Raw genomic sequence first — 12726 nt, 5'->3', positions numbered from 1 at the left:
GAAGATTACCCACCTTGAGCTTTAATCTTTCCCCAGCCAGTGACCCAGCAGTCTGCATCCAAAGGTAATTGTACAGAAGAGGGTGGCAGGCGGACAGGGTGGATGTCATTGGTGAAAGTCACAGGATCCTTCAGTTTAAGTAAAGCTATATCCCCAGAAAGGCTTTCCTGGTCAAAGTCAGGGTAGATGATAATCTGCTGCACATCACAGAATACTACACTCTCTGAGAGGTTTGAGAGCTGATAAGCACCCAGCAGTACTTCATAACTGAAAGGATTGGTAGGGCTGTGAACACAAGAGCAAAATGCAGCAGGAGCTTGCAAAGATGAACTTTTCGTTTCTGTAAGATGTGAAATGCCTCCTCCACCCACCCACCCCTTTACACCCTCCTTTGCCTGACAGCGAAACTATATGAAACATGGGAGATCCGTGACTGGAAATCCATCCCTTTTGCAGAGCAATCAAATACCCTAATAATGTTAGAGGCTGGGCAGGTATATTCACTGCTGCTATCAGAAATGGTGCTGATTTCCCTCTAGTTTTTTGTGTTTGTTTTTGTTGACCAAACCACATAGGAGCCACCACAATTTGGTACAAAAATAGAACTTTAAAATGGAGAGCCTTAAAACAAGGGTGCTGTTAGACCTAACTACACTGAAGAAAATAATAAAAACAGAGAGAGGCAAGGAGACTGGGGAAAAGGAGGCAAGGGGCTGGGCGACTAGCAAAGTGCATTTCCCAAAAGGTTTTAAAAGGTGGTTGAAGTGATTGTGTTTTTCTCGAGATGTGGGGTGTGCGGAGATGCAGGCCACCACCCGGTATGTTCTTTTATTAGCCTTGCCACTATTGAGCGCTACCATTGGACTCAGAAACTGCAACTCATATGGAGGTTGGAAGTTCCCCAAGTTTAGCCGTGTCACTTCAGCATATGGAACTTGGTGTTTCAGTCAATGGGTGCTCTGGCAATGGGGTAAAGCTTTCTCTCTAAGAGTAAAGGCCAATGGATCTGTCCAGGCAAACAAGGAAACAAAGTGGTTCAAGACAAGGACAGAGAGACTCTTGCCCGGGAAAGTTGGATAGGTGCCAGGGTAGAGTGGGGGATCATGTTCAGAAAGGCTCATGATGAAACTATTTTGGAGAGAGAGTTAATTTTAGAGCTGAGCTAGAGCCCCAAATGTGAGAATGTGAGAAATACCAAAGCAAAAATAAAGTGTCCAAGGTCAAGACATTTCTAGGGGCCGATCTACATTTACAGGTTTTTTCGCTTCCAATGAGGTCTCACCACCCGTCTTTCACACTATGCAGTACCCACCTGGAATTGGAACCTGAATTTCCCACTTCTGCTTTCAATACCCTGATATCCCGGTATTCCCCCTTAATGTGCTCTGATTTTCTGCCTTCGCTACCATATCTGGTTGTAGTCCCTTCCCCTGCCTGCCCATATACGGTGGTGTTTGTATTTCCCTCCTGTCCAATCACAGCTCTCAACAGCCCCATGTTGTCTTCCAGCTACTGATCACATAGCTTCCTCAGCACTCAATGTTTCCTCAGTAACAAGCAAAGGGCTGGATGTGCGCGTGCTTGTCTGATCTCGGAAGCTAAGCAGGGTTGGCCCCGGTCAGTAGTTGGATGGGTGACCGCCTGGGAATCAGGCTTCCTGCATTGAGCAGGGGGTTGTTCTATCCTTTCAAATGAGACTAAGTTTTACCCCCTCCTATCTCCTGCTTTGGAATTTTTTTTTTGAATTAAGGTGTTATCTTCGAAGAATCATGGCTTCTCCGCAATTTTTTTCTTCTAATTCAGGCACGATCTTCGAAGATTTGAAGATTTGAAGATTCAAATCTTCAAAGATTTGAAGCTTCAAATCTTCAAAGATTTGAAAATTCAAAGATTTGAAGCTTCAAATCTTTGAATTTTTGAATCTTCAAAGATCATGCCTGAATTAGGGGGAAAAAAATCATGGAGAAGCCATGATTCTTCGAAGATAACGCCTCAATTAAAAAAAAAAAATCCAAAGCGGGGGATAGGAGAGGGTAAAACTTAGTCTCATTTGAAGGGATAGAACAACCCCCTGCTCAATGCAGGAAGCCTGATTTGCAGGAGGTCGCCCATCCAACTACTGACCGGAGCCGACCCTGCTTAGCTTCAGAGATCAGACAAGTGTGCGCACATCCAGCCTTTTGCTTGTTGCTGAGGAAACATTGAGTGCTGAGGAAGCTATGCGATCAGTAGCTGGAAGACGACATGGGGCCGTTGAGAGCTGTGAGTGTGGTGGGCGTGGAATCAGCAGAAACAGGAAGAGTTTCTGATCCTCCAATGACAGCCTCCATCTTTAAGAGTAGGAAAACAGCACAGCACTAGAGTGTGAACAGAGCTAGCGCATTCGATGAAGCACCGCAATGGGGAAAATGGGTGAGTGTGGATAATCACGTTCTAATGTGAGAGCGTTTAACCTGACAGGACACTGAATTCATTGTGATGGCAGGCGCAATGTAGATTGGCCCTGGGTTTTAGGATAAGGAGTATAAAAGATAGTGATAGATGGCTGCCCCTCTGTCCAGGTTCTCTGGGCTCCCACCAAGCCCCTGTGCCTTCTTGCCACCCCCCCACACTCAAGTTCACCAAGCCACCTCCACTCACTCGGGACCAGTCTGTGAGCACCATTTTGAGAAAAAATGGTGATTGTGAATAGAATTGCACATATCTAGTTTAATGCAATTGTGTGTATATGAGCCATTCATGGAGCCATTGTGCATAAAACTACATGTGCACATACTTGTGATCATCATTTTTTTTTTTTTTTGCAAAATGGCACTTGTGGTGCTTGAAGACAGGTCCTGGGTGAGTGCAGGTGGCTCGGCAAGCGTGGGGGGAGGAGGACAGGGGGCTCAGTGGGCATGGCTCAGGGGGAGTCCACTGGACTCCCAGACCCAATTGGGTGCCCACAGCATCCCTAAAGAAAGACTCTGTGGCTCTGAGTTTAGGCTCAGAAAAAGCTCAGGGAAGTTCCTGGCTTCTGAAGTTAAATCAAGCTAGCTTTACATGGCAAATGCTATACACTGGGTTATAATTACCTATGGGTATACAAAGGAAAAATGATCATGAGGGGAGCCCAGGTGGTTTCTAAACTTGTTGACTTCCTTCATGGATGGCCATATTTCTCATCAGGGCTCTATGCTAGTCAATTTACTGGCTGGCTAGATGGCTGGGCAGTGACCTAATAGGCATTTACATCTTTCTGTAATTCCAGATCAATGGAGGAAGCACATATGCAAATACTTTGGCCATTCTACAGCCACCCAGGGAACTATTCATGTTTCTAGCAGCCTTCCATGCCTACAGTTCTGCTCCTTCATCTGGCACAAAATGGATTACCAAGCCAATGAAAATACAAAGTGCAACTACACATGGGCAGAGAGCCAGCATATCTGAATCCCCCTGCAACACTTCATTGCAACACTTATCAGATACTTACCTTGGGAAGGAGTGAGCTGCTGTCAACACCCACTGCTCAGCTATGAGGGAGCCTCCGCAATGATGCTTGCCATTTATATAAATGCTGACCTGCCACGGCCATGACCCAGGAGAGGCTGGATGTCCCCCAACAATGCGCGGAGAGATTTTTGGCTGGCCACAAACTGTGGAGGAAGGAGAGGAAGTAAGAGGAGGCACCATTGTGATTTACAATTTGAACAAAACTGAACTGTTTTGAGAGGCAGAGCAATTCAGGAAACAGAATTTCTCAAGTTGAATTCGCTTGCAAACATGTGTATGTAAAATTTTGACCAAGGCTAATAGATCTAGGTTTAGGGGCTATTTAATCTGGCAAATTAACAAATATTCATTGCCTTATTATTTCTGAAAGCAATATGAGGCCCAATCATAGGTGTACTTGGTCACAAGTAAAACTCACTTTGTTCAATAAGACTGACCCCCATGGAAGTGCATGTCAAGTGTCAAGCTCCAAAGAGAGGGTCAGTCCTTTTTTTTTTTTAACTTTAGCTCATGGAAGAGGAAAGGAAAGTTGTAAATAAATACTGAAGACGTAAACAATACATAGATATTTTATCTTAACCTACAATCTCTATCCCATATTAATAACTAATTGTAAATCCTGAGAGTACAGGCAACTGAGAAATATCTTTCTGTATTTCCATTTTCTACCTCACCATATTCTGACTACCCTTTTCCCAAACTTGCTCTCCAGAACTCCTCTCCAAACCCTATCTGACTGTACTGGATTCCATTTCTCTTGGGAGTGGATCCAGAGTTGGACCGATTGAAATGTATGGGACTTAAGTTAGTCATGTCCCATTTATTTCAGTTGATCTGCTCTTAGTATGACTAAGCCTGGATCCAACCCATGGGATGCTTCTGTCCACCACATGCTTCTCTTCACCATCATTCTAATTCATTATTGTAATTGTAGAATTTAATTTCAGAATTTTTACTTAAGCGTTGAACATACTTAGAACCCTCTATACAATCAGGAACTATGCTAGCAACTCCCTCAACACCTCCCCAATGTCTTTACTCACCTTGTGCCACCGTCAGTTGCAGCAACCATACAGTGAGCAAGGAGAGCACAGATGGCATGGCTGCCAATTCTTCTTTAGATCTGTTGCGAGTGGCTCAGCTCCTGTCAGTTCCAGAAAACAGCTGTCTTACTCCTGTCTTAATGTCTTTTGGTACCTGTGCTATAAAATTTCATGTCTAAGATGAAAGGGAAGGGCTGGTGGAGTCTGGGGAGTGATGCAACCTAGAAGTTCCAATCCCCTGAATCCTCTAGGCTCCAGCAGAATCCCAAATCTGGCTCTCCCCAACAACCTGAGACCTCCCAACTCTGCCAGTCTGAGTACTGGTATTGCCAAAGTTTATGGTAGTGTGCAGGGACACTAAACAGGTATGCAAGAGTAGGAAATCATCACCATCACCATCAATATGCATGGCACTTCATGAATAGTAAGAGGACTGATTACCTGCACTCTGTGGTGGGATTGGAAATATAGATTCCAATCTTTATTTATTTATTTAGTCTTTAATGCCAGCCATGTACACAGCATGATACATGTAAAGAGAGGACAGGTGACTGTACTGTGGACTATAGTTTTAGCTGAGGGGTAAGAGAGGAGGGGCCCTTAAAACTGTTGAAAAGGGAGAAGTGACATGGCCTGGCAGTAGAGAGGGCAAAGGAGAGGGGGAGAGAAATCCAAGGCTTCATGCCAAGTAAACAGGGTAGATGGTATTGTCAGGGTATATGGAGAGTGAGTGTGGAAAAGAAAGTTTTGGGAGGAAAGACGCGAAACTGCTGGGAGAGATGCCCAATGCGTGGAGTGGGTGGGTGTTTCAGGGAGGCCTACTGGCCACTTTCCTGCTGCAGTAATTGCTGTATTGGCACAAGAGATCTCCATGGCCACACACACAATGCCTTTTTCTGATGAAAGATCCCAAGAGCAGGGGATTGAGGGGGGAAGCTGGAGGTAAGGAGGAAGAGGCGATGACAGATCTTTCTTCCTCAGGTGATAAACATTTCATAAAATAAATTTCTCTAGGTGTTTTACAGTGATGGTCCATAATGATGGTGCATCCAAGCAGAAATAAAGATGGTAGCAGTTGGCGATACAGGATTGGATGGAGAGAGAAATTTCTGATGGGGAGAGGTAGAGCTGTGTCATCAGTGGATGTGACAGAGTCATCCTCAGATACTGTATAAGCCCTGAAGGACCCCAAACAGAGATAGTACTAGCACAAGAAGAGCTTCCTCCTACAGTATGGAAATTGAAAGAGCAGATTGAATTTCAACTATTACTAGGTCATTAAATAAATAGCAGAAACCCAAATTTTGGCATTTCACTTGAAAATAGGGACTAGCTTATAATTGTTACACCAAAGGTCAATCAATTTGTCAAACTCCCCCCTAGTTATTACACATTCTGGAGGTTCTTCTGTCTCCAATATAGTATATCAATGTACTTTGCAAGCTCCCTTGGAACCATGGCAGGCCAGGCCTACAGAAAAGGGACAGGTTGTATGGTAGAAAAAAGCGGTCCTGTCCTCTGCAGCCTCCTGGCTGCTGTTCCTTGTGAGTCCAATGTACCTTTAACTGGAGGTGCTGGAGCTCTGTGGTGATCACCTAGCACTGCAGATTTTCAGGTGACTGCTTGTAATGGGAACCATGCTTAGCCTGAAGCTAGGCTCAAACATAGGGCTTCACCACTGCAGAAAGCTCAGGCTTGAGCCAACTTCCCAAGCAGTCAAAACTGGCATGGACAGCTTCCTGGGCAAACAAGAGTGCAAATAATGGCCTTATCCTAACCACCCCTCTCCAGATGTAGTACTTGATTAATAATGCCTGTAAAGTAAATGAAGTTATAGGATGGATGAATCTGTCAATTTTGGTACTTCTCGGTTTTTCATTTTTATCAGGTAGTCTCCTCCAAGCACTGACCTGACCCAGATATGCTTAGCTTCAGCAAGGTAGCTGGCTTGTGTACCTTCAGACCATACTCTGGGACCTATGTAACATTTGGTTTGGCCCATTCACAACTCTGCCAGCGCTTCCCATACATCCAAATGCCCCTTCCTGTCCTTTGCTATTCATACCTGGTTCTTTCTTGGTTGATCAGAAAAGACCCTCTGGTCTTGGGCTGCTGCTTGTTTCTTGAAGGAAAGCAAGAGAGTACTTCATAAATACTCAGGTCCATTCTTTATATGGTGTTGCAGTATTTGTCAAATACTCAGAACAAATAAATTAGTTTCCTGGTTAGAACAAAGAGGAAATATCTTCTGATTTTTTTTTTAAATTCACACACTTCAAAGTGCCATTTCCCTGAAATTGGGATTTTTTAAATTTTTTACAAAAAGGAGCTTATGCCCAGATTGCATCTGCCCTGTGTGTGTCTAATGTCTCCCTCCTCTGAAAGCAATCACTTAAAACAAGAGAGGCAGCCTAAGAAATAGATATCTTAACTTACACTACCACTTTACAGTTATAAATTAATTTATCATCATCATATTTCCTAGATGCCCTTCTCCAAAAAGGCTCAAAACATCTTACAAATAAATAAATAAAATTAAAACATATACAATTCTGGTGGGCAAAAGGTTCTCTAGCCCTGAGTTGCAGTGTAATCATATACATGTCTAGTCAGAAGTACACACTTACCTGGGAGTAAGGTCCACTAGAAACAATGGGACTTACTGCCAAGTAAACATGTATAGGCCTATGCTGTTAAATGTTAATTTAAAAGGAAACTGAAATTCTGTATATTTTTAATATTATTGATACATCCTGAAGCAATAATCTAGTACTAACTTGCTGATTCATTACATTACACCAGTATCTGGAGGGCACAGGTTGGGGAAGGCTGTGTTGGGCTACATATTACTCATGGAAAGCCCAGTGAAAACAGCTGGGTCTTCAGAGTTTGTTCCATTGGTCATCTTTTTAGTAAAGGTCAGTCTCCACAAGGTTGACTGGTTTAGCAGCAAAATGATGATGGATGCCCTTGTTTTGAACTTTAGTACCCTTAAAAAATCTGTAGTAACCCTTACAAGGAAGATGGGACTAATATTTTAAAGGCAACCTAGGATGGATGGAATCACATGTGCAGTTTGCACAGGAATTGGGCTTCCTAGCACGGGCATTTCTGAAAGGGCACGCCATGGACACATCCCCAGATCTTTTGAGCTGTGCCATGGATCTTTTTGGTCTGTCTCAATGATACGATTTGTGTGGGCAGTGATCATGGTGGTGGCAGCAGCAATGGCAAGGCTGATGGGCAGCTCAGGTAAGGACCTGGAGGTGCTGGCGTGGCTGGGCTGGGGTTGCCGAAGCTCCGAGGTGCACCAAGGTGCTTCGGAGAGCCCCCACTTCATCCCCCTCTGCTTTGCCTCAGAAGGGGCTCGAAGTGGCCCGAAGCAGCCCCCTTCAATTCGGGCTTTGGGCCTCTGGCCGAAGAAGTGCACAGCACTACTTAACATCCTTTTTTTTTTCTTATGAAACAAAAATACGCCAGTCATTTAGTTCCTGGTGCTCATGCTAATTTTTTTTGTTAATTTCACCTTTACATAGCCCATTGTGTAAGTTAACACACTCTCTGCATAGAGGAGGAGTGAGGGGGAAGGTCACTGGCTTTCTCTTCCCCTGTCCTGGCTCTCATATCCTCTCCGCCGGGGGAGGGGGGAGATTGGCTGCTGCTATGTGCTCCCCCACCCGAATGCCCCATCTAGAAATGTGGCTGCTCCACCTAACAAGGAAGGCTGGCTACAGGGCTGGATGGGTCAAGGTGTTCCTTATACTGTCTGAATAGAACTTCTATTGTCCTGTATTGAATACCTCCCATATTTACTCTTCCCGTATTCAGCCTAATGTACCAATAATACCTTAAATTTGTTTCAGTAAAAATCTTGAGTCTGCAGTCCTTGTCACTGATTATGCTTTACCTGCTATGGTGCACCCTCCTAGCAGCAGGTGTGTAAAGAGCAGAGAGCAGCCCATAGCAACCATATCTAATTTTCATTTAATACAAAACCTCTTCCACTCAATTTTCAGTTGTGGTGGAGACAGGGCGGCAGCAGCAGATAGAATAGAACAATACCTTTCCCAGGTATGGTTTGGGAATTACCCGTGGTGTGGGTAATTAGCGTAATCCGAGTCATGCAACCAGCAAGTGCGGAGCCAGAGAAAACGTTGTTTCCCCCGCTGATCGTCTGAACACCCCCTGTGACTAGTCTGCAGCACAAAATCACTTCTATTCATCCAGCATGCCTGCCTTTGTTAGTAAGGGGCCTCAGGATGTGCCCCCCTTCAAACTTTTATTGCAGACAAGTCCCTAGCAGCGGATGTGTGAAGAGCAGAAGCAGCCTATAGTAAAAATGTCTAATTTTCATGTTTCACTAAACCTCTTACATGGAATTTTCAAGGGGTGGGGGAAGCGCAGATACATTAGAATAATACATTTCCACATTTTCTTTGTCTATGCTAAAGGGAACTACATAAGTCATATGGAAATTATAGGGATTCTTTGTCTTATTGCCATAATCTGGGTGGTTCCCAATATACCATCCCGAAATATATCCTTGCTGTATTGGAATTTCGCTTTAGATGTTAGAGGCATGTGCAATGAGGAGGGAAAGAGAAAAAAAAAAAACATGAGCAAACTGGGGAAGGAAAGGGGGGTAGTTTTCCCTATAGTTTAAAAGGCTGATTTCATAATTAACCCCTACTGGTCTGCTAACGGACTGGAGCTTAAGTTCTCCTATTCCATTCAAGGCTACTAGGGCTCACAAAAAAGAGCTTCACAACTTTGAATCTTTGAAGATCATGCCTGAATTAGAAAAAAAAAACATTGCGGAGAAGCCCCGATTCTGCGAGGATAACGTCTTAATTTAAAAAAACCCATCTGGAGTGGGGGATAGGAGGGGGTAAAACTTAATCTCATTTGAAGGGATAGAATAACCCCCTGCTCAGTGCAGGAAGCCTGATTCCCAGGCGGTCACCCATCCAACTACTGACCGGGCCCAACCTTGCTTAGCTTCTGCTTGTTGCTGAGGAAATGGGGGCTGCTGAGGAAGCTATGCGATCAGTAGCCGGAAGAAGACATGGGGCCGTTGAGAGCTGTGTTTGGACAGGAGGGAAATACAAACACCACCGTATATGGACAGACAGGGGAGGGGACTACAACCAGATATGGTAGCAAAGAAGTAAAATCAGAGCACATTAAGGGGAAATACCGGAATATTAGGGTATTGAAAGCGGGAGCACGGAAGTGGGAAATTCAGGATCCAATTCGAGGCGGGTACTGCATAGTGTGAAAGGCGGGTGGTGAAACCTCATTGGAAGCGAAAAAAGGCGGTAAGTGTAGATCCAGCCCAAGTTGGCAGTGGCTGACCAAGAAAAGAATCCAAGGTATGTGGCTGATCACTCAGTGAAAAGGTTGGCATGGGTGTGGATGATAAGAAAATAGCAAATTCTGTGTTGGGGATCATTAGGAATGTAATCAAAACTAAACCAGCCAAGATCATAATGACCTTGAACAAGTCTATGGTACAACCACATTTGGAATATTATGTATAGTTCTGGTCACCACATTTCAAAAATGATATTGCAGTACTGGAAATGGTGCACAAAAGGGCAACCAAAATGATCAAGGAGCTGAAGCAACTGCCCTATGAGGAAGGGTTACAATGTTTGGGGCTTTTTAGCTTAGAAAAAAGGCAAGAAAGGGGGGATAAGATCAAGGTGTGTAAAACTATGCAGAACATGGAGAAAGTGGAAAGGGAGAAAAAGATATCTCATAATGAAAAAAACTGGGGTCATCATCCAATGAAGCTGGTTGATGGGGGATTCAGAACAGTCCAAAAAGGACTTCACACAGCACATAATCACACTATGGAATTTGCTATGACAAGATGGAAGGGTTGCTCGTTCTCAGGGGAGCTGGGTGTGATGGAACAGCAGGAGTCATGACAAGGACATTGTTGGTGGAATCCTTGTGACAAGTTTGACAGAACAAAAGCTAGAGTCCATTTTAGGGTCCACTACCTGGCAGTGATGGCAGCCAATGTCAATATGGACTTACGAGCCCCAAGAAACTGCCTGCTTCAGTAAATATTAGAGCAGTGACAATGGATTACTATGGATAACAATAGTGGCAAAGTCTAGACTCTTTAAATATTCAGAGGTAGGAAGAGAAGTCACTTTGGGGTCAAAGTGTCCTCTTTTCCTGATGCAAGTCATGACTGCCAAGGTGTAACATTCATAGTGCTTGTAACCTAGGCTGTGTTTCCACCAGTGATTTACTCCAACCTGGCTGCACAGTGGGGTCTCTGCGGTTCCATGATGTCATGGCCATTCAGCCCCAGTGCTGCATTTTATCACTGAAAAATTGCTTCTTCTGCTTATGGTCCAACTTTTCCAGCTTACCGCGCCTCCATTACTGACCTATTTCCACAATCACACTGGGTCAGGTATCATAGTCCTGCCCATGGGGCAAGTAGCCCAGCCTTTGTGGGTGTGTCGCTCTGACCTCAGTGATGCAACCCTTTCCCTCCCTGTTTTCTGGAAGTTTCATTGCCGTTTTGGAGCAGGATGCCAAGGGACCAACTTTTAAAACATCATTGAAAATAAGCACTAGAACACAGCCCATGACCCCAGTCAAGGGGTATTTTCTCCCATTGTGCTGAATGAGGCTTGCCCTCTCAATGACCACAGAAATGACAGAGAAGCCCCTCAACTGACACGGCACATATCAAAGCACCCAATTCTTGAAATGTGATTAAGCGCAATCTCGAGGCTTTGGTCCATTTCCTTAGGATGTAACACATCCACACAGCTTCCATATAGAAATCCTGTGCATTAAAATGGGGGCTGGTTTCAGTATCTTTCCCACAACAAATCCATTAGTGTCTCCTCCCTCAGAAGTAACTCCCACTGCGGTGGATGAGGCTGAGATTCCCCCTCAATTGAAATGGCACACATTAAAGCCTAAATGCTTAAATGCATTTAAGCGACCAAGCGAGGCTCCGATGCATTGCCTTAGGATGAAAGTACTTAGCAGCTTCGTTATATGTAGCTATCCTGCAGGTTACAATGCGGACAGGATTCCATCTTTGTGTGTACTACTCTCTTTCCCACAACAAGCCCATTAGTGTCTCCTCAGAAGTAACTCCCATTGTGCTGAATGAGGTTTGCCTTTGAATGCCTACATCAGAACTTACAGAGATCCCCCTTCAATTGAAATGGCACACTTTGAAGCCCACTTCCTTAAATGTGATTAAGCATGATCTCGAGGCTTTGGTCCATTGCCTTAGGACATAACTCCTTCACAGCTTCCATATAGACATCCTGTGCATTAAAATGGGGCATGGTTTCACTTTCTTTTCCACAACAAACCCATTACTGTCTTTTCAGAAGTAACTCCCATTGTGGTCAATGAGGCCCTCTGGATTAATATGGGGGCTAGTTTCCCTCTTTGTGTTGTTCCCCCACTCTTTCCCAGCACAAGCATATGTGTGTCTACTTGGAAGTAACTCTCATTGTGCTCAATGAGACTTGGTCCTGAAATGCAGGTGCATCTGGACTTTCAGGGGAAAGGAGAAGGGGCGGGGGAGAGGGGGAAAGCCATTTTAAAAATCCTGTACTCCTCCATTAGCTTCTCCTTCCATTGTCCTGGAAACATGGCTGAGGAGGTGGGAACACTGAAGTTGTGTGAAGGAGAAGGGGAGATGATCCTGGAGGGAGGAGTCAGGCAGAGAGAAAAAGACGCACACATTAACACCCGTTTTAGGGGCAAGAAAGGAAGTTTAAAGGGGTGTGGGATGCTCCAGACGCAGCGCTTTGATTTTGATTTGATAGAGACATTTCTCTAGTTGAAGTTGTCTTCTATTTGGTGGGCTGATCGGTTGAAATCTGGTTTGCAGGAGAAGGATGCTAAGAAGGGAGAGCAGGAGCCTTGAAGTTGCCTCTTAAGACTTAGCCCCTGGTCAGCAGACTGAGCAGGTACACAGGTCACTTCGCCAGTCTTCCACACTATTGTGAGATGCATTGTATTTCTATTTAAGTTACTGTTATTATTTCAGATTTTCCATTTATCCATATACTTTAGTGTATGCAAATGTTATACAAATTCGTGTCCTCTGCAGTCCTTTGCTCCCACTAGTGTAACTCTCTTCCAATTGATATTTACCAGGCCCCATCATTAAAGACCTTGAAATGGACTCTAG

The 12726-nt window shown here is 44.4% G+C and overlaps 1 protein-coding gene across 3 annotated transcripts in view; it reads right to left on the bottom strand.

Annotated features, from left to right (window-relative positions):
- The window catches only part of LOC146341920 (serine protease 33-like), a 34097-nt gene that overhangs the window by 7241 nt on the left and 14130 nt on the right, over nucleotides 1–12726 (bottom strand). For 2 of the 3 annotated variants that reach the window (XM_084805258.1, XM_084805256.1), the window contains exons 2-5: nucleotides 6604–6660; nucleotides 4539–4639; nucleotides 3476–3638; nucleotides 14–285 (exon numbers count right to left, since the gene is read on the bottom strand). In XM_084805258.1, coding sequence (XP_084661384.1) covers nucleotides 14–285; nucleotides 3476–3638; nucleotides 4539–4596 — 493 coding nt within the window. In that variant the 5' untranslated portion in view covers nucleotides 4597–4639; nucleotides 6604–6660. Of the gene's footprint in view, nucleotides 1–13; nucleotides 286–3475; nucleotides 3639–4538; nucleotides 4698–6603; nucleotides 6661–12726 lie in introns of all 3 variants that reach the window. The other variant, XM_084805257.1, reaches the window with a different exon arrangement.

This window comes from Heloderma suspectum, chromosome 6 (assembly GCF_057233095.1).
Source record: "Heloderma suspectum isolate Gila_16-S chromosome 6, 16-S_ref, whole genome shotgun sequence".
NCBI lineage: Eukaryota > Metazoa > Chordata > Lepidosauria > Squamata > Helodermatidae > Heloderma > Heloderma suspectum.
This window is presented reverse-complemented; position numbering and strand designations above follow the sequence as displayed.